This window comes from Watersipora subatra, chromosome 1, assembly GCF_963576615.1.
Source record: "Watersipora subatra chromosome 1, tzWatSuba1.1, whole genome shotgun sequence".
NCBI lineage: Eukaryota > Metazoa > Bryozoa > Gymnolaemata > Cheilostomatida > Watersiporidae > Watersipora > Watersipora subatra.
In genome coordinates this window covers 22890064-22913430 of record NC_088708.1, presented here as the reverse complement: position 1 = coordinate 22913430, position 23367 = coordinate 22890064, and the positions used below count along the sequence as shown (strand labels likewise).

At 36.7% G+C, this 23367-nt stretch overlaps 1 protein-coding gene across 1 annotated transcript in view; it reads right to left on the bottom strand.

The window, feature by feature from the left end:
* Positions 1-23367, bottom strand: part of LOC137385978 (plexin-A1-like) — a 33950-nt gene that overhangs the window by 869 nt on the left and 9714 nt on the right. Inside the window, exons 10-29 of the mRNA XM_068072614.1 lie at positions 22086-22188; positions 20577-20746; positions 19950-20119; positions 18304-18487; positions 16578-16678; positions 15954-16130; positions 15117-15408; positions 12181-12330; positions 11124-11376; positions 10079-10221; positions 9134-9318; positions 6444-6585; positions 5960-6106; positions 5196-5346; positions 4264-4428; positions 3925-4073; positions 1602-1849; positions 1245-1392; positions 775-915; positions 539-613 (exon numbers count right to left, since the gene is read on the bottom strand). Of these exons, the coding sequence (XP_067928715.1) occupies positions 539-613; positions 775-915; positions 1245-1392; positions 1602-1849; positions 3925-4073; positions 4264-4428; positions 5196-5346; positions 5960-6106; positions 6444-6585; positions 9134-9318; positions 10079-10221; positions 11124-11376; positions 12181-12330; positions 15117-15408; positions 15954-16130; positions 16578-16678; positions 18304-18487; positions 19950-20119; positions 20577-20746; positions 22086-22188 (3294 nt within the window). The remainder of the gene's footprint in view (positions 1-538; positions 614-774; positions 916-1244; positions 1393-1601; positions 1850-3924; positions 4074-4263; positions 4429-5195; positions 5347-5959; positions 6107-6443; positions 6586-9133; positions 9319-10078; positions 10222-11123; positions 11377-12180; positions 12331-15116; positions 15409-15953; positions 16131-16577; positions 16679-18303; positions 18488-19949; positions 20120-20576; positions 20747-22085; positions 22189-23367) is intronic.

Below are 23367 nucleotides of genomic sequence, written 5' to 3'. Positions count from 1 at the left end.
GTATTTCATCATTTCCACAATGTCATTGTATAATGAGAACGCTGTGCCATGAACTGCTCGCCGAGTAAATTCAGATGGGTTTGATGGATTTGTGTGAACAATTGTATCACAGACGATCACTAAAGTATTGCGGGATTAACGCTGATATAATGTGAACCGGCCTTTAGAAGAGTCTGCATGGCCACCAAGATTCAGGGCTTAGACATCTAGGTGAAAAAAAAGACAATGGGATTTTACTGTGAAAATCCTAAAATTTTTGACTACATGTATGTAATGCTCTGTTACTGAATTTTAACTAGTTTGAGCAATAGTTAAAAATCAATCTTTTATTCTACCTTCAAATGATTATATTAGTTCTTGTATTATCAGATGTTTCATAGCTCTACTTTAACTTACTCATGGTAGCCTTCTGAAATTTTATATACCAATTATTGCTTGTTCTACATAGGGTATTTTACCAGGTGCTTTTGCTAACATTTGTCATGGCAACCCACACGCAATCATTTATAAAATATGATATGTTTGATCATTAATTTACCTGAGGTTGGTATCTTTGTGCAAATTGGTATATTTCTTTGAGGGCTGAATTCTTGTAGACTTCTCGGGGATACATCTGCAAGATCAGCAACAATAGTAGGTTAGCATTAGATAAGGTAACGGTGGCATTTGAGTAAACCTTATGTCTAATCTGTAGAGCTAGTTTTCTCAATGTCTATTTGTTTGAAGATGTGCTCTATGGTTGTCTCGAGTCAGTTTAATTATTTGATTACCTACCTTTGACAGCTCATTGAGATGGGCATTCAGTGTTTGTTCAGGAACTTGAGGCTTGTTACGAATTTCCATATACATGTTCTGCAGCATCTTTCTGTAACGGGGTCTGTCTCTTGCAAACAGAAGTTTGTTTATGGGCGCATCCTGTCAACAAGCAAAAGTGGTTGTTAATTATTTTTTATAATTCTGCTTCTGCATGAGAGAAATAGTATTACTAGGACAGCATACTATTTTTTCAATAGCACCATGGTACATCGTCAAGGAATAGCCTATTCATCTTTGAATTTGGAAATGTATTAACTATATATAGATCACAATTGGTGTTTTCAAATTTATACTCATACCTTGTTTGTACCGTAATGTTGACTGAACATGCTGTAAGCAGTAATGACCCATCTATGGTGTCTATTCTAGTACATAACTTAGTACCCTTGATCATACTTTTTATCAGTATATTATATCTTTGTTCTTACCGCGCCAAAGTCAGACTCGGTCATGGCACAGCTGTCGATAAAGGTTTGGGCAATAGTTGAGAGACTGGCATCAACAACCTCTGATTTGTGAACATCAAACACAAACTCAGGATTTTTGATGATGTTGACCCAAAACCTCAGGTTAAGACTGTCAACACAAACAATATATTTTTGTACCATGTGCAAAAATAAGTTTGTAACAAATTTGTACAATATACAAAAAAGAGCACAATTTTACATGTAAAGAATATGACACAATGAGTTATAATTCAAACTTGACTAACGATAAATGACTATAATAAAAATGTTATACATGTATAATGAAAGTAAAACAAATGGTTACTAGAAAAAACATACCTATTATTCTTCCAGACGTGGACCACCTCTGGGTCGGTAATTCCATGTTTAAAGGCTTCTTGATCCAAAAAGTCAAATAAAAACTTGATAGTAGGTGGTAAGTTCTCGGCCGAGAATATCGTTTGGAAGAGAGTGTCTATAAACTCTTGAAGTGTACCTTTGGTCTTCAGCAGCCGAGTAAGGAATATCTCTGACATCATTGTTTGCTGTCTATCTTCGGGAAGTGTGTTCGACCCAGAGCTCTTAACCTACATTGAGTAAAAAATGTATCGAATAACCACCATTCATATAACTGCATTATTTGGCACCTCAAGATTTCAACGAAATGCTGCAAAGCTTATTTTAATTTAAATCCAAAGTTAGTGTCTGAAAAACCGTATTTTAAAATTCATTTATCTACAGGAATCCATTCGTGTGAGCAAACGAAAAGCTTAAAAAGATTATTCGAGATAAAGCAGGAAATCTGTCAGATGAGATAAAAGGGCATGCGACAGAGATTAGATGTTTAAATCGTAACAAAGGCTGATTACTCAGAAAAGCATAGATGACAGCTACTGGGTGGAATGGAAAAATCGTGTGGTCTATGCTGCCATGATCATCCTAAGTGCTGTCATTCGTACAGAGTAATAGCTAGAGAGTCACTCACAAAGTTAGTTTTTGTCCACATGGTGAATCATTAGGACAGCAAGGTCTAGTCAACAGAAAAATCTGAGCAGTCATAGAGGCATCCATAATGCATGCTTGTGATGCCATATTAGTTGCTGGTAGGTGCAATGCTGTAGCTGTACCAGCATTGGTTACTTGTAATTACATTGATGTGGATCCGAAAGTAGATATTTTTTATCACAGAAACTCCAGGTAACAGAAATCGATGATAACAATTAAAAATCATGTGAAGCTTTAGTTACAGCACGCAACAGTCACATGTAATTGAGTGTGGCACACCAATTATGTGTCGTAGTTCATTTACTTTAAGAATAAGACAAAACATGTTTAGTTTTTAGGTTTAGCATATACTACTCTTGAACAAACATGCAAACATTTTGCTCCAAACCTAGCTACACATTGCACTACCTAGCTATACATTACACTACCTAGCTATATATTACACTACCTAGCTACACATTACACTACCTAGTTATACATTACACTACCTAGCTATATATTACACTACCTAGCTACACATCGCACTATTTAGCTATATATTACACTACCTAGCTATACGTTACACTACCTAGCTACACATTACACGACTAGCTACACGTTACACTACCTAGCTATACATTACACTACCTAGCTATACATTACACTACCTAGCTATACATTACACTACCTAGCTACACACTACACTACCTAGCTATACATTACACTATCTAGCTACACATTACACTACCTAGCTATACATTTCACAACCTAGCCATACATTTCACTACCTAGCTATACACTACGCTATCTAACTATACATTACAGATGTGTATCATTGCTATTTAGTTTTATACCCCATAGTTTTGTACCCCATAGTTTTATACCCCATAGTTTTATACCCCATAGTTTTATACCCCATAGTTTTATACCCCATAGTTTTATACCCCATAGTTTTATACCCCATAGTTTTATACCCCATAGTTTTATACCCCATAGTTTTTGTTCAATCAGTTCGATCAGTCGTTCTAATATGCTGAAGTTTTTTACTTCTAGTGATAACTACTTTGACATCAAAAAAAAAAATGTTTTGTTACACAACAATAAGTGTGCCAACAAGTTTTTAATACAAAATTTGAAGATGATACCGGCGATGACTACAATATCAAGGATATACATATATAATTGGGTATAAGATAGATAAAAGGCATAAGATGGCTGGGACACGCTCACAGGATGGGCTATGAGCTATTATAAAGACAACTATAATTGTATTCACAACTCTGAAGGAAAGAGGAATCCAGGCAACCCCAGGCTGAGATACAAAGATGTAGCAAAGTGCAATATGTAGGAAGTTGAGAGAACTAGACACAAACAGATGGTAAGAGGTGGAAAAAGGCGGCATGGAAGTTAGTAATAAAATGAAAGTGTCGGTCGAAACGACCGACTGCAAGAAAAAAAGAAGGTAAAAAAGAGCTTCGTCGGAGCTGAGTAACAAACTAGTAATACAACTTTAGACCACTGATTTTCGGGTTGCTTGAAAAAGCAGACAGAATCATGATGACACAATCAAATGTCTTGCTTGTTTGATCTATGATTCATATTCTTATTACATAAATATACACATGTAAATTAATCTTCCAGATAAAAGCTCAAAAATATGTTTATATCGACTACTTACCAGATGCCATAAAGAAACATGATTGTGAATATAGTGGTCCTGCAAGTTGCTGGTTGATAGTGCACCATTACGACTCAGCGTTCCTCGTGGAGTCGCTCGTCCTCGGTTACTTGACAGAGTATCGCAAAGTTTATCAGTGTCCAAACTCCCTATAAGAGTTTTTAAAGCGATAGAAATTGATTTAACGATTGAAACGTGATCAGCTAGTCATGCTTCAGAAATCTTGTATGTTGCCACCTTGCTAGTGTTGTACCCTCAAGTGAGCCATCAGCTGAGTACAATATTTGTAAATCCTGTCACACTAATTTAAATGATTGAGAATAATAATGAAACACTTACTATCAGATTGTAAAGAGCTCGGGCGATGTCGAGAAACGAGTTTCATTGTTGCATTATCTGAAATGCCGTAGTGAGCAAGTGTGTTCAACTGCTTCCAGCCATTCACTGTTTTAGATGTTAAATCCTCGTCACATATCGGCACTCCAACTATCCCATGATGCCATTCTGATCAGAAAATAAATGAAAAAAACTAAAAATGATTTCACAAATAACAATGTTACACACAATATAGATGTTGCGATGCTCTAACTAGGTAAAAATTGTTTGCTAATATGCTGCCTTATCGAACCTAATTGGCCGGAAGCCTTTGCATGAATAATGAAGATGAGAAAGCTTCACCCTTTATTTGAACTGCACAACTACTTTCAATTTGAAAACAATAATATAATGCGGACGTTTGGTAAAGCAATATATATATAAAGATATACAGATGAGCAGTTGGTAATTCCACAAACCAAAACACACACCATCGTATACACAGTGAAATAAAAAACTATTTGTTTTTTTATTTGTGGTTTTAAATTGTTTTCACAATATCTCAATTTCCTTATATGTTTTCTTTTATTATTGAAGAATACTTTTGTTTTTAAACTTCCTAGTATAAAAGAGTTGTAATAAGGTCTACAACAACAACAAACCATTGTGGGCATCTACATTGACACACTTATTAGTGAACATCCAACAATTGTGTAAAACCCACCAAGGGTGGTCGTATTATTGTGGTAGTATTATGGTGGTCATTTATGATGGTTGCATTATGGTGGTCGCATTATGATGGTGACATTATGGAGGTCATATTATGGTGGTTGTATTATGGTGGTCATATTATGGTGGTCATATTATGGTGGTCATATTATGGTGGTTGTATTATGGTGGTTGTATTATGGTGGTTGTATTATGGTGGTTGTATAATACATGAAGTTGAGACGTACCTAGGTTGTAGTCTGAAGCACAGGGTCGCTGAGAGTACGCTTGATTTTTGTATAAAACATCCAAGATTTTCTCTTTCACTTGAGTTGTTGTGTCGATGTCATTGACCTTGCACTGTATTCGCTCTTCATTCTCAAGAACAATGTTCAAAGTCTAAAAATAAAAAAGTCTAATCAAATATGTCTGATTAAATTAATATGCAAATTTTGCTATAAAAGACGAAACCTGTCACCATTAACAACCAACAGGTTGTTGACTGTTGTTGAGCAGGTTTCTGGCTGAGTAAGCGATCTGTTTATGCTTAAGTAGCTAGTAAGTTAACGTTAATGTTTAGCTGCCAACAGCACATTTAATACACTTCAAAGTATATCATCATCAACTGCCACTGATGCACAGTTTGTATGTTGTCAAATGCCACTGGAACATGCATCACACGAACTACATATATGTACCTATTACTAACTGAAATACTTAGCCAATCAAAAACTAGATAATAGAGTTGATCTTTACCTAACCAATTCTCAATCAGCTGTGAAAGTCCTACGGAATATCTCATTGGCATGTATACATGTATGCAAACAGAAATCATGTGTGAGTTGTTTTAGTACCGCCACCGGTTCAAAGCAAAACATTTGAGTGCTAATCTCAAACTTGACTCGGCAGTCGCTGTGACCTTGGAACTTCATTTGCCCTTCAATATTATCAAATACGAATGGCTTTATAAACAAGTTCAGACGGATAAATTTAACAAAAAAGCAAAACTTACAACTGGATTTGTGTCTACAGTGAGCCGAAGCAGGCGCTCCTGAGAGAGCGAATACCTCGCCTCACCAGTCAGAGCATCAACAGGCCCCTTATCTATCTGATGTTTGATGGCGCGGTAGAGCATGAAAAGGGGAGTGCCAGCGTGGTCCTGGTATGAAATAAAAAACATTTCAATATACATGTAAGAGCTGAGCGTAACATAAGCATGCGGTGTGACAAGAGAAAGTAATCCTTTCCTCCAATTCACAGTAAATTAAATTAACATAACGATGATTAAATTACTGGCACTAATATATGCCACTTTCTGTTATTTCCAATTATTGTTGATACATAATACCAGTTCAGCTCACCCGTTCTATATCCTCTAATTAATAATCTTTTAAAAGGAGGCTTAATGAATGGGATATCCTAGACAAGAGTTATCTTTTTTATAAACATAATAGTAGCAGAAGGCTAAACTGCCAAAATAAACCGAGTGCCCCTACCTGCAAGTATTTGTAGAGACACAGCGACAGCCAATGAGTGAGCATTTTTTCAACAACACTTTCTGACCTTCGAAGAAGCAGTTTAGGATGTTTGTCTCTTATAGAGTTCTTAATTAAATCCGATAGCAGCTCCTTGATCACTCTATGAGATAACAAATGTTTGTCATGCGCAACAAAACCACAAAGTTGTATTATAGAGCTGAGGGAGAGAGCTTGGATGAATGACAATAAAGACTATATATACTTTATATGTAAATTACAAATCAAATATATATATATGTTATATATATCTAAATATAAATATATATGTATATCGTATATATATTATATATACATAAATATATATATACATTAAATATATATATTAGCGTTTGTGCATAGCTTTTCGCTTTTGCGATTTGAGCACTCTTTTGTCAGCGCAGTGACTTTCATTACATTTGTGAGGCAACTTAGTTGTTTCATGGCAGGAAGTAAACTTTTATTGGCAATCGGATTTATCTCCCTTGCCAGCTCTGAGCTGTACTGATAAGGCTGCAATAGCCGAAACAGTACTGTCTATAGCATGAGTATAGATATGTATATACTATGTATATACGATATAATATATATGTGTGTATGCGTGTATGTGAGTATGCCTATGTGCGTGTATGTGAGTATGCCTATGTGCGTATGTGTGTGTATGTATGTCTGAATATGTGTGTATGTGGGTATATGTGTAAATCTGGGTATATGTGTAAACGTGTATGTGCGCGTGTATGTGTGTATACTGTGCATATATATATATATATATATATATATATATATATATATATATATATATATATATATATATATATATATATATATATACATATATATATATATATGTATGTATTTAGTATATATGCAAACTAAGGATATATGCACACTATGTACAGTATAAACATTTATATACACTATACATAGATTATTTGCATACCATGTATAACCTATGCATACACTAGGTACAATCTATTTATATACTATGCATACATTTTATTTATCACTATTAACAAATTATGTACAATCTAATTCTGTGCTATGTAGTATGTATGTACTAAGCATAGTTTATATGTCGAGTAGATACTATGTACAGGCTGTACTCTGCATACATAACATATTAAGTACAAACTACATACAGATTTTGTACTGTTACTGAATATCTTGATAATTGTCACCCTCTACGCTGCATCAAAAAGTGCTACAGTAACCATATACATGTACAGTAACCCTATTTAGCGGAAGGTACCTTTCAGACATACCTGAAAAATATGAACTCCCGCGAAATCGAAACTAGATTTTTTTAAGTATGAGCCATGATTTTAACAGTTCAGAACAAAAACTGTTGTTAAAACTTTCGTAATTATTATACATGTAGCCTACATGATATTGTAAATGTGGCATACTTGTATATTACATTATATACACAATACTGAGGTCCATAAAAGTTTAAGGAGAACTGAAAGGCGGAGAATCAAAGAAGGAAAATCAATGCTAAACATTCTTGAGCCAATAGGCAGTTCTCTGTAGATGAAGGAGGTATGGTCACATTCCATTCAATAGTTGAAAGCGGTCTCAAGCTTTTCTTGGAAAAATTCTCTTTTATAGATGACATCAACTAGCTCATTGCTAAGGAACTTTTATATCAATAGACTGAGTGCTTCCATTTGTCCCTTAGAGACAAGACTGACACCGTATCGCAGGGTATGTTTATACAAATGAAGGCCCCCAGCAACCATCGATACAACGAGGCCGTGATAATTAAAGCCGTAATGTAGGAAGAGTTAATGTATTTAATTTTACATGTACACAGCACACAAACCAGACAACTACATTAGTAGCAATACCTTATTACAGGAGGTAAAGTCACTCAAATCATGTTCGTAACGTACAGACAGCGCTTTGTTCAATACTCGTACACTTCAATGGCAGCAGTTGTGTGTTCCAACCATAGACCTATTAACTATACATACTTATTAGGTTAGTATGGTTAGGATAGTTAATAGGTCTATGGTTCGACCTGTTGTGACCAGCCTAATGTAAGATGCCTTTGTAACAGTGAATGGCTAGGAGTATAGATATATTTGCACCAGTCGATATATCTACTGTAAGGATGACCGTGTTTCGTACACTGGCACAGGTGTAACGAGGGAAGTCCTCGATGTATTGAGTTTGTTGATTTAGTTCAATAATGAGAGACAAATGTAATACATTATTGGTAAAGATTACAGCGAAAAGCTACATTTTCTGAAATATTAGGTAAAATTTTTCTTCTGTAGAACAGATGAGAAGGTCTACACACAGATTAGATCTTCACAGACACAGGTCTGAGCGCGTGAGGAGTTTCAAATTATTTATGATGTGAAAGACTTGTTAGCCTCAAGTGTCAACCGAGAAGTTGGTGGTTACATTCAGAATTATTAGGAATAACTTATAAGCAATCTTCAAGGTCATCTCATGGCTACGTTTGGCGCACGTTTCACTCAGTCAACTAGGGCTTGTTTTACTTTAAAATGTCCTGTTTTTGTGGGTAATAACCATAACTGTATACAAAGCTACTGAGTGTACCGCAATTCCTTGATCTCACAGGTGCCAACGTCATAACTACAAGCTTTACAGCGCTTTTGTTAGAATCCGTGTGAGATTAGAGCATGTAAGGTAGCACGACTCACGCTGTAGTATAGTCCATCTTATGCTGTAGGGTGAGCATGAGCAGCGCTGCCAGCTGTACTTTGTCAGACATGCTGAATGTGCGCTGCTGCTCTAGAGTATGAATGAAGGAGAGGAGGAAGTCCTTGTTGTGGATTAGATGCTCAAACATATCCAATGCTTGCATCACCGCTACTTTTCTTTTTGTCTAAAATTAGCAAAACATTTTAAAAGAAAAAATGAATATAACCATTGAAGAATGTGTGGTCTTTGTAACGCTGATAATAAAGTAAGGGGTTAGGGAAAGGAGAGACTGGGTTTAAGCAAGTTATGTTTGGAGCTGGTCTCCGTTTCATGATCGTACAGTAAATTATCTCTCAACACTGGTTAGTTACTTGCAAAAACGTGTGATAAAATGAGGATATCGTCACAATCGACTGAAGGATTAGAGCTTTAAGCATACGCTTTGACAAACTAAATTTAATTCTATATTTCTCGACAAAAAATGTACTTTACTATATCGTTCAACCAACCTTCCTCAGTCTTAATCAATAAATATCAGATAAATCTTATCTTTACTATAATAAGGGCTGTGTTCACCCATCTGTCTGAAGCCACAGTTTGAGATTGAGAAAAAAGATAGCCCCGCATAGGATTCTGACTCCTAACATTCAAATTTCAGACTGTCGCCCTAACCACTACCCCAATCAACCATCTCTGAGCAATTCAGCATAATTGTCCATAATTCTCTGTGTTTTATGGACACACTTTATGCTCTCTCAAAGTACACTAGTCTGTTTTAGTACTAATAGTTGATAATGTGCCACCTAGTTACTCGTGTGACTGAGATGACTAACCAAACTTGTTCTAATCACACAAGATATCATATCGATTCAGATCCTATGAATAATTGAGGCCTCTGTCTCCACCAACTTATTTAGTCGTACTCAGTTTACTTAGGGACATACCATGAGCTTGTGAAGACTTGGATGATCTGTTTGTCCTGGAAAGAGGATCTTGAAGGTGAAGTTCTTGTAATCCCAGTAAGGTATACCAGTGACATTGAGGTCACCCATCAGGTCAGTCATATCTGTCTGCAGCTCAGCAAATGCTGTGACCATAATGCATACCCTTAACCTCAGGCTTCAAAGGCTCAAGAACATTTAGGATCACTGGCTAATGACTCAAAATGATTATTTGTAAAATTTTTCCATGCAAGAAAAGGCATGCAATGATGAAAATTTGAGCCCTTGAAGGCGGATAGAATTATTCGTTTTAAAAAACTTGAACAAGTACAAGCAATATCGAAATCGGTTTCAAAATTGCTTGTTCAAGCTTTTGCGGTAGCCATTCATACATGTATATTTTGAAAGTATTGCTAGCTGATTTAACAGTGCTCCACCTAATATACGTTCTCTTAATAAATATTAATAGTATTTTAAATGCTATGTATGTCAAACAGACTAGTTGATTGCATTGATTACTTGTTGCCCTTTTTTATGATTTTTGGCATAATTTGAAAAACAGTTATTTGAAATGAAATTGTAGCAAATAAAATAATAGAAAAATAAGTTGGTTCTGGTAAAATTTAATTTTGAACTAAAAATATTAATCACCGGTTATTGTAAGAATTTAAATCAAATGCAGTAAACAAGCAAAGTATTCAATGAACACAAGTTCAACAGTTTATGAGTGCATGAACCTAATCTGACTTTGGCCCAACTACCAGCAAGAATCTGTACAAAGTGGTTAGATGTAGTTTTCTCTGACTGTGTTGAAACCAGTCTGTAATTATCTATGTGTTTAGAGAAATGACAACTCCTACGAAGGATGTCTTCAAAGTAGGCCTATGTGAACTGAGTGAATGTCAAAAAGATGATTAAGTTCAATGTTTAGTGGGTGATGGTAATAACAAGACAACCATATTTAGTCATGAACAATACTGAGTGACGCAATCAAAACAAGCATTACGCAACAATCTGGTATGCTATATTACTCAAATGCTTTTAATACCTTGTTTGATTTCATGTCGTGAGTTGCATTCTAGTTGGTCAACATGCTTCACCATAGATAAATATCTCTGTTTATGGTATCTGGACCTCCTGAACAGGAGCACAGCGACGACAACCATGATGATGACAGCAGCAGTTCCACCACCAGCTATTCCTCCGATAACCGCATCTGGGAGACGACCATCAACTGGTGTCTCTGTTTGTGTATAGTTCAGCTTGCCCAAAGTGAAACGTTTTTCACCATAGATTTCAACCTAGATAGGACAGGTGAAGTCATGAGTTTTCTAGTTTGCAATTTATCATGAAATATGTCAGCTATTCGGTTAAGTCGAGGCTAACGAAATGGAATGCAAGCGATCAATCAAACTCTGGGCACTGCAGGGAATAGAGCATACCCATCCAGTTTCTACAACGGAGGCAAGTGCCATACGACTTACTAAAATATGCCTTTTTTATTATACTCATCATGCCTAGACACTGCAATGAGGTTTATAGCTGCAGTTAAACATTAGCCATCAAGTGTTTGATCAGATTCATCTCCCAAACCAATTTTTAGAATCAGAGGCTAATCACTGTAAGTTTCCTTACGGTGATTAGCCTCTGATACAGTGATAATGTAGCAATACCTCAGTGTGCCAGGGCCAAAGAGCTATGCATATCGACAAGCAGATCATGTTTTCATAGAGCACTACAGTAGAGCGATCGTTGAGTGATGCCTATGTCAAAGTGGATCTTTAAGTATATGAAGCAACAGTAAAAAAACTCTGCACACCCACAAGTGCGATGCCGTTGGTCTTCAAGGCCATTTCCATGGCACAAAGATGGCGCACCGCAAGGTTGTGTCACTTCTAAACAGTGGCACTGAATCACGACAGAATGAGAGCGACACCGCTGTTTCCATGATGTCATTGCAGACCATATAGGGGTGGGTCACCACACTATCGCTTTAGGAAAACTTGGTAGATAAGACGAAAAAGCTACCAGAATGAAACTGTTGCACAGTGTCTGGAGATCTCAGTACTTCTATAAATGAGCCATGTAGGCTATGAACCACTCACCGTTATTACCGTGCTCTCCTTCTGTTGTTGCGTTGATAACTTAGGTGGATCGCAGAGAATGGTGCTAGATTCCTTAGTCGTAATGTTGCATGGTTGTCCACCGACAAACACCATTATATCATTTGTATTCACATTGTCTAAGTTGCTGCCCTAAAACGACGTACCACAAGTATGGATGAACAGTGAACAATTACAATATATGAACACCTATAGGGCGGTAATTTATTTTGTATAAAACTTTTAAGGTAGAGAGCATGCTTGCTATGGCTAGCTCAGAAAGCATAGTTCAAACACTGAGGACATGCTTAGTTGTGTTTTAGACCAATTATCATAGGCTGGGCAAACACAATCAAACTTCGAAATATAAAATTAATCTATTCCAATATTTGTTTCTTATCGCCAAACCATCACATATGGGAGCAAGTATTTTTATTAAAATATGTTGAACTTTTTATTTGCTTTAGAGTCCAAAAAACATTGAAAAAACACTTAAAGTAATTGTATATAGCATTAAAACAAATACATTATATAAAATGGACAAAAAGACTGGATATACAAAAAAATTCTAAGTAATATGTAAAAATGAATTAAGCCATATATACCATAATAAGCAGTAGAAAGAGGTTTTTATTTCACCCAAATTAAAAATAATGTAAACTGTAGACTTACTTTTGTTGGTAGAGTAAGTAGTAGTAATGCCCAGTGAGACTTACCCTTAAACCTATTCTACGTACGCTTTAAATTAAACTAATTTTAAATTTCTACCAGCTGTTTAACTTCTACTGACAAAATTATAATATCTCGAGAATTTTGGGACATCTTACCGCAAAACCTCTAATTGAATGCCATGGCGCTCTATTTTTCAACCCTTATCTCATAGTGACGGTCAAATAGAGGTGGCGTTCAATTAGAGGTTTTACGGTATATTGGAAACTATAACGGGTGTCGATACAAATATTTGCCGTTGCTGATGTTTTCATGAAATTGTAGGCCGTGTCAACAAATTCTGATGTAGAGGTGATCTAAGCTGAGGTTAAACTTTGTAGTCGGCATGAACTGTGAGTTTACAGACACCCTATTTGACTGATGTATGATAATTGCAGGTAGTGAGGCATGCCGAGTCACTGATCTATGCTAGTGAGCCCTATGAGTCGGTATTACTAAGTATCCATACGGCGAAAGCGTAGTGACACACACACCCCCCAATATGGCGCTGCAATACCATCATGGAAGCAGCCATGTCGCTCTCATTTTATCGTGATTCGGTGTTACTGTTCCGAAGCAAAACATCTGTGCAATGCGACATCTTTGTGCCATGGAAATGGTCATAACGACCAATGGCGTCGCACTAGTGCACACATAGATCTTGCTTTTCTGTTGCTTCACATGCGAACATACGCCTTGACATAAAGGCGTCGTGCAGCCATCGCTCTACTATATCGCCTTATAGAAGCATAATCTGCTTGTCAGCCCAGCGCAACGCTTTGCTTTGGCGCATCCAGGTGTCACTACACTACTGCTGTATGGAAACTTAGTATTTATATTACATGAATACATGTGCTGAGCATGTGCTGAACTCGAGAGATACAATAAAACTGTGTGATGTTTCTGTAGCAAAAAGTGCACCAACCTTGCAGGCATATGCAAAAGCCTGACACTTGGTTTATGTACACAGCTTGTTCATTGAGACAAGGCCAATTTGAACTTTAGTATAAAGGAATTTTTAAGCACAATTTTGGTAGAAGATATTCATGGTTGACCAGAGTGACTTGATTGATTGAATCGGTTGACTAGTACAGTCTGAGATGAGGCCATCTAAATGGTTGTACCTATCAGGATTATCTTTAGTTATTAAATCGCCTTTTTATTAGAAGTATACCTTTTACAAAAAACTTAAAAAGTTGATCTAGAAGATTGGTACAATCAGCAATGCCTGTTTGGGAAAGTTTAAACCTATCAGTGTCGCTGTTTACAAGTGTCGCTGTCTACAGGTATCACTGTCTACAGGTGTCGCTGTCTACAGGTGTCACTGTCTACAGGTGTCAATGTCTACAGGTGTCTGTCTACAGATGGTCCACGCATGTAAAGTTGATGACATACACAAAGTTGTAATGTAAACACTTATCTGATAGTCTAGACTTGTTTTAAAGAATTCTTTATTTCACAAATGTTGTCAACATACTGAATAAAGCTGGTCGACTTGTAAAAAGTGGGATGGGATAGACTCCATTTGTACAAATCCTCTTCAATGTCAAAAAAGAAACTCCTCAAGTTAGTCTTAAGCGACTGATAGCTTCACAAAACTACTTACTAAATGGATTAGGGTAGTCTGAATCTGATGCAGCAGGTAGCACCATGTAATCCTATGCTTGTAAAACTTACCTCAAACGTTTTATGTTTTCGGAGTCAAGTGAGTAGAACAGTTGCAAAAGTTGATTTTCTTATATTCAAGTGTGAGAAATGTAAAAAGCGACCGCGATTAGCAAATATTAGTCTTTGAGTAACAGAATGAACAAGCAACTGGGAGAGGGCGTGACCATAGCTTGACTCGCTCAAGGTTGAAACAATTGGCAAAGAAAAAAAGTTGAGAAAGTAAAAACCTAATGCTATTGAAGTCAAAGTTTCATTTCAAAGTTGAAAAATCATTAAGAATCTACAGCAACCATTGATCATTTTGTATTTCCTCCAATTTTATTTAGCAACTAACAAAACAAATCGATGCAGAGTTGCTTTAACTAAAAACTGAGGTTTTTAGTTCAAAACACGCAAAACTGCTCTGCATTGCAATATCTTCAGTGCGATTTCTAAAAACTACGTTACTCTTACAGGTAACAGGCTCAGCTAACCTGAGCGACCACTATTTCACAATTTCTCTTACCCAAATAACTAACTCATACACTCTGAGAGATGTATGACTCATTACAGCCTCCACTCACCTTTAGTATTAGCTGACCTTCGTGAACCTTCTCTTCGAATTCCTCAAAATCTGGATTGTCTGTGACAGTAACATCCACGGTAGTCAAGGAAGTATTTATACCATCCATAATGATAACCATTTGCTTTACGCCAGTTGAATGAAATTCGGGGTAGGTACATAACATCCTGTTTGACGAATTAACTCTGCAAGTATCGAGTCCGTCTGACCTCAATATAGACGAAGGAACCTCAAGGAGTGGACGACTGACAGAGTCCAAGTGCGTGCCATTCACCGTGAATTGCTTGCCTCCCCTGAAATTGACAATGAAATTTGTAGGCTGTCTCGCTCAGTACCTTATTAACAATAGCTTTAGCTGTAATAAATAATGCCCTGCGATACACAGTTGTGTTATTTCAATTTATATAAATAAAACTATGGACTTCCTGCATGACAGCCATAGCTTTAAAATATCTACAAAGGAGTAAATATATTTGGTAACTTTCTGGGTTATTTGCTAAATTACTCATCTGTCAGCAATCAATAGTTACGAGCTTTATGTGCGCTGACAAGTTTGCTTAGATGTTTCATTTGTAATTTTCTGTATATATGACTGTCTCGATGAGCACTTGAAAATGTCTTCAAACCGTCTGCTAAATAAATAATAATATGTAAGAAACTGTTTTCATAGCCCTCATAAACATAATATTAATTGCTGGTACATTTACCAACTCAGGAGAAGCCATAAATGTGCCCACTCTCTGAGAGCAGACAACTCCATGATAAGTAAAGAAAAGAACCTTGGGGGTTTACCCGTAGCAATAACCATAGCAATAGCAATTATAGAATGAAAACTTACCAAGCAATGACATGGTCAGGAAAGATTCCACTAATACTACTGTCTGGTTTGTATTCAAACAATTCATTCTGGTCTGTCAGGTTCCTGATGTAGAGCTTATCGGTAAAGTTGAGTTGAACCATATACTTGCCAGTGCTCTTGGCTACAGGTGTCTTGCATTGAATTGCTTCGCTTACTCTACGATCCAAAAGTAACATTGCTAAGGTACATGTACATATGAGACTAGTAGAGCTAGTAGACTAGTAGAGCTAGTAGACTAGTAGAGCTAGTAGACTAGTTGAAAGGATAATTATGGTAAAGATATTATAGTATATAGCCATGAGGCAACCTGCATTACAGAAATACATGAACTGAGTGTCTGGGCCTTGTTGATGAACTAGAACCAGCGACTAGCAAGATGAAATGTAGTTGAGCAGTCGTAGTGATGATCCAATAACTTTATCAGTTAGCTCGCTATTATATTTAATCAAAACTGCTGTTTCATCTATTTAACCGCGAAACTGAGGAACTTTCTACGAGTTCAACCCGAAAGACTAAGCGAAAAACATGCACGGTATAAGACTGAGGAAGTATACAAATAGCCCATCCTTTCAGAGCATCAGACCTCACTATATTTCTACTCACACGGAACAGCTGTGGAGGTTGAGTGGAATGTGTGTCTCTATGTTGACTAGCTCCAGCTCCCAGGCAGTATTCCTTAGTTCTATCAGGTCCTCTCCATCAAGCTAGAACCAAGTCAATAAATGTATTACACACATTGGGGTCAAAGACATAAGTGTCTTTTGTCTAAGTTGTCTAAGCTGAAGAAAAATCTTCAGCAGAAACCGTATCTCTGACCTAGAACTGAACTTAAATAGTTCCACATAATTCATCAAACCCATTACTATGTTAGCGCAAATTATACAAACTCCCAGGGTGCCACTGCAAGCTCTGGAAGCGAGCCAAATCAATAACAAACTAGGATGATAACATTTAATGTAATAGAATGGCGAGAGCAGGTGTGTTGAAAGCGGTTGGCAAATCATCAGAATTGCCATAATCAAAGACCTGAGTAGAGAAGGTGAGCAATACACTGGAGCCTTCACCACCACTGAGTGCGAGCTATGGCCAAAAATAAGAACGGCTCAACAGGGATTAGCAGACAGGGATTAGCAGGGCTGATACATCTGATAATGTGCTCAACAGTGCAGGATAAGCATTTGCACCTCATCTCAAGTACAAATTGGACAACTTGAAAAGGTCTTACGAAATGAAAATAACAGACTACATAGAAAAAACGACATCGAAAAGAACGAAATATGGGCTTTTTTGAAAGTATACCGTTATGAAATGGTTGCGGTACTCTAACAATTTCAAACAGTTATTCTTCAGCAGTATGGTTATGTTTTACCATTGAAAACACAAGCTGAACCTGAGCTACATCTAATTCAGTAATTCATCATCCTACATGCCATGTCCAGTCTCTATAACATGCCTAACCTGTGAGATACACACACCGCGAGCGTGAAGCTCTCCTACTGTTATTATTAACCAATTAACAGGAATTATTAAGCCATCAGACTAACAGACCAGACGGTGCAGTGGAATAAGAGCTGGGAACTAAAGGTGAGATCTAATAGATAAACTTGAGAAAAAAAACAACATATGAGAGAAAGAAGTGACGGAGAACTCACGTTGAAAGAGACATGGCGAGGATATGCTACATGGCAGAACAGAAGATAATAATGATGCTTAAGAATAGAACCTTCCAGAATAAAGCAACCTCTCAATACATTAGCGAGCAACTAGCTTCATCAGCAGACATAAAAGTCTGCTCAGGTGTTGCTCCTCGCATGGAGATCTTTGCATATTTGCCCAGTACTAACATATTTTAGTATCTGGGCCTGCCAGAACTATGCATAAATTATACATAAGACCCGCAGTGGGGTAGTGGTCCTAGGGCCCAGGCATGGTGAATAGAAGAGCCAATGCAGTAATGGCTAGAGGGTCATGAGAGGTCATGATGTGAGGATTCAGAGTTTTCAGTGATTGCTATTCTCAAATATACAGAGAAAAAATGCACTCCTGCTAAACACAACTAGCACTAGCAAGAAGAGTTTTTCATGTGATGCGGTTTTTGGGTTTCAGAAACTGGTATCTACTTAATTATGCTAAAACCGAGCCTACCAACATATCAAATTCTTAATTACTAACTACTGTGGCTTCACATTGTGGTTGCTCTAAGCTAAACCTCAATGGTTGACACAACTGCTACAATACCTTTAGTTTGAAAATGTGTTTGGAGAGTTGAAAATAGTAAGACTTAGGAGATGTATCACACTAGTCGAAAGTTCTAACAGCCAGAACATACCTTTATGTTGGTGCCTCCTGCTACAGGCCCATATCTATGGTTGTTGTTGCCTAGCACAGAGAGACTTTGCAATTCCGGATCATAATAGTTGAGAAAAGTTTCTCTCTCCCAGGAAATACCATCAATTATAACCTTTAATTGTGCTTTCTGTCGATGTTCCACTTGTGGTACGGTACAGCTGAGCCTGTGCAAAGAAAATAGTTACAGTTACAGTTACAGAACACAGTTTTGAGCCCATGATAAGTGAATCAGGAGAGTAACTGGGATAACAAACTGCAGCAAAAAATAGACCGCATCATGCTGTTGTTAGATGGTTCATCATTTGCCTTGCCTAAAGACAGTTCATCACTGCGCATGACCAGAATGTGATCAATATTGATATAGACCAACCGTGGTAAAATGTAAAACTGCCACATTTATCAGATTGTCAATGACACTTCACAATATTCATCTTTTTTAATCCAATCTATGACGTTTTAGCGTGTGCATTGTTGCGTGTCAAAGTAATAACTGTAGCAGTAACGCTTATGGCGTGTCAAGGTTGCTAGCAATGATACATAACCTCGCTTCGGTGTTTGCAAATTATTGGCCATATTTATGGTTGGGATGTTATGGCCATTTTTACCAACCAGATGGATCTTCCTGGTCCGACTCTCTTTCATGATTAATACCTTTCAACAGGCTCAACCTTTCACAGTGTATCAAAGGTTATTCGTACTATTAGTATACTAACACTGCTAATGTTATCAATAATAACCGGCTGAAAGTCATGAGTGCGAATCCCGTTGAGAGCAATATTTTTCCTAACTTCTAAGAATGGCTTCGAGCGGACTCGACTCTTATTATAGTAAATACTAGTAACTTAATAGTCTCCAGTGCTGTGAGAAACAGGCGTGTCAATAAAGTACAGACAATGATCATAAGCACAATAATTCTGAAAACTGGACGGCGATTGATCGGTGCCGGTGGTAGCATGCTGGGTGACAACACCAAATACCACAGGTTCAAATCCCGTACGATACCCTATTTTTTCCAACTTCCAACTTTGGCTTCAGACAGACGAACAAACAGATAAACAGACAGATAGACGGTCATGGCTCTTATTATAGTAAAGGTTATTAGTTTTATTAATTTTGGTGTTACTCTTATCATGGTTGTCAGTAATATAACTTATTTAGTATCAATTGTATTATTCATATTATTCAGTGATTATAATTATCCATCCTTATGTACGATTGAGATGCCAGCTCATCAACAGTCTAAAAGAGAAACTTATGAAATGACAAATCACTAGAAGAATCCTTGAACCAATCCATAGACATATGCAATTATTTAAATATCCAAAACTGCCAATTGGTAATTTGAGCAGCCCTGGTGTCAACCAGCAAACTCCTTATAAAGTGACTTGTAATTAGGGTTGTGTTAGTCACACGGTGGCTTTGATAGTACATACTAACATGTCTCACATATATATATATATATATATATATATATATACAGCTAGTAGTCTCTATCAGCCGATGATACTGTGTATTAAACGAATGAAGTGCCTTGTTTACATTAAAATATGCTTAATTGCACTATAAACTATGATTGCAGTACTTATAGTGAAAAACAAAAACAAAATAAATGTGAAATCTACTCACAAATCAGTATCATCACCATTAGGAGGTGTGTTGGGGCCAGGAGTTATATCTTGGCAAGACTGTCCGGCGATCTCAATACTGGCTGCTGAGTAACCATCATCAAGAATCAGTCCTCGACCTGGTATCCTTAGAGTTATTCCTCCTTCCACCGGAAGGTCTTTTGGAGCAACCTGCCAGTGACCACATAGCCTCATACCCATGATTCATCAACAAACAATGATTGTCGTATAGTGATTGCAAAACGCTTGACAGTTTGCTACCAGTTAATCAATAATTCGTCAATTTTTCGTCAACTGTGACAGAGTAGCGGTATAAATAGGTTGTCAAATCATGACGCTGGAGTGTTTTTAATCTGGTTAGTCAAAAACCTGTCCTGCTAGGATGGTCACAACAAACATTTATCACGAAAAAACAATGCATGAAACAGGCGTATGACGCTCATTTGCGCAACATTATTTAACGATAAATTCCTATGGTAGGCTACCAAACAACCAAATTTCATGCACAAACAGCAGCCGATTGATTCAACACTTTGAGAAATATAGAGAAATGTGCATAGATTGTGCCTCCAATGCTGAACTCAGCTATCATAATAACAATGTAAGGATATTTAAGTAATTTAACTACCTCCTCAGACAGAATCTCGAGTGACTGACAAATGTCGGAGACCGCAAGACCGGCTGGGCAGTTGTTGTATAAGCATTGGCGAGACTCCGAGCACCAAACGCAGTCAGTGGTACCCACTATTTGGACACACTGGGTACAAACGTGCCGGTATGAACAGTTGTACACTTGCCCTGCAATGTTCATAGACAGAATAATATTAATAAATGGTATATCACTCCTTTTGGTCACCAAAGCTGAAGCTAGGAGGTAAATGACAAAATGTTTCAAGCTAAATAAGGAACCTAGAGATGAGAATTAAACCTAGTGCCAATGTTTTAAACTGGTACAAATATTATGACCATTTCAATTGGTTGTGTATGTTTGGATTAGAAATTGGCTTTAAGACAGCTGCTAGTATTTTTAGATCAGTCCTAATACTTCTAGACGAGCTTTAATATTTTTTAGGCCCAGACTAATGTTTCAGGCTAGTAGTAATGACTTTAGTCTAGTAGTATTGACTTTAGACTAGTATTAATGACTTTAGACTAGCAGTAGTGATTTTAAACTATTTGTAATGATTTTAGAGTAGTAGGGATTTTAGACTAGTGGTAGTGATTTTAGACTATTAGTAATGACTTTAGACTGATAGTAATGATTTTAGACTAGTAGTATTGACTTTAGACTAGTAGTAATGATTTTAGACTAGTAGTATTGACTTTAGACTAGTAGTAATGATTTTAGACTAGTAGTATTGACTTTAGACTAGTAGTAATGATTTTAGACTAGTAGTATTGACTTTAGACTAGTAGTAATGATTTTAGACTAGTAGTATTGACTTTAGACTAGTAGTAATGATTTTAGACAAGTGATGATTCAGATTCTACTAAGCCCACTCATCAACACGATCTCCTCCCATCTCACTTTTACCCGATGAGGACAAGTCCAAGTCATACTTATAGGCTAGTGTTCGTATGTTTGGAATCGTATACCACTAACACTTTGAGATTAGTTTAAAAAAATTCTAAACAAGTACTAATGTCTTAAGACTAATGGTAGTATTTTTTTACTAGGTTACATTACATCTGCTAAACATGCCAATCGTATATGTGGTGTTATAAAAAGTTTGAGGAAAAGGTAATGGACTCGAAAGCCTCCTTTGTTGTAACTTGAACATTTTTACACCCTCATTATATCTACTTCTCTTGAATAGTTGCCATTGTTTAGACATCTGATCTTCTATAGCAGGAGAACTAAATGTCACTAAGTGCTCCTTACTGATGAATATATTATAAGTGTTCTAAAGCAGTTCAACATACTCAGCTTAGATGTCTCTAATGTCACTAGTCAATCCTTTTCATCTAAACGTTTGTCAAAAATGACTTGTAAATGATAACTCCTGTGTTCTTTGGTTTTTAAATATTCTTGTTGTAACTAGGTCAGTTGTTGTACGTAATCTCAATCCATGATGTTCTGTAGCATTATTAAACTTTCCGAAACTTTCTCCAAGTCTCACCCTCAAAAGATTCTTACCTTCAGCCTTTGCGAGCTCATGTTTCTGGTCACCCAAAAGAACGGAGACAGTAAAGTTGCTTGTAAAGAATGTTTTACTTTGAGCATCATTGTCACTTCCATACTGCAAGCAAATAGAGAGCTGCACTCAGCACCTAGTTGATGCATACACAATATTATATGGATAATACCATACATGTATCCTCAGAATATCCATCCATATCTTCAGTAGGGATGATGTTAGAGATGTGTTCAAATAGTGTAGTGCGTTTAAATGTGATAAATTGTGGGTCGTGGTTTGGCCCAACCATAAACTCTCTTAGTCTGACTACTAAATAAGGAGGGATTGTTAAAGTGCTATTACGATGCCAAGAATCAGATGCTACCATTATTAGTTCACATTGCTGCAAAAATGGATTTAGTATGGTGCAGCTGTTGGACAAGTGCAGTAGCACCTGCATGGAAGTAGGCAAGCAATGTCAACAACCAAAAGTATTGTACAGTTTTTCGCTTTTATTGCTAATAAAGTCTAAATAGAAAAGTAGAGGAATTTGACCAGAAAGGTCAGCGACAGCAGGTGCAGGTAGTAAAAAAGTCACAGAAAGGTCAGAGGTATCGCCATGATCAGCTCATTTTAGAAGGATTGTTAAAGTGTTCCATAAATTTTCTAAGTTGAAAATTTCACGGTTGCTCAAGTTTGAGTTGTCAATATTATCTCGTCTTACACATATATCATCTGAACTTGGTCAAAGGACTTTATTTTCTATTCCTTAACACAGAAAATGAAACAAATTTAACCAATATGCTAATTCGGAGGAATTCTTGCTAATTGTTTCGTATTAATGATTCAGTGTCGAGGGTTGTGGTTTAGCTGGATGAAATATTGTGGAGGTAAGATTACATGTCTGCCTGAGGCCATCTTGGTCAGAGTTTAATTACCAGTAAGTAGGACAAAAAACTAAAGCACCCTGGCTGACCGAGTTCTGCCCAAGTCAGAATGTTCAACGCTCGACAAGGAAAGTAAAGAGAAGGGAATCAAACTGAATACTAATGTTTTTAGACTGATATTAATTTTTTAAAACTAATTCTAATGTTTTTAGATTCTTCCTAATACTTATAGATTAGTGAATGTCTGAAATAGTATTACTATTAATACTTTGAGAATTAAATTGAAGAAACCAGTTTCAAGTTTTTTAGACAAGTACTAATGTTTTTAGACTAGTGGTTGTATTTTTTACTAGATCTAGGCAGAGTGTATCTGCTAAGTTTGCCCATGAAAACAAAATAAATAAAATAGTGGATC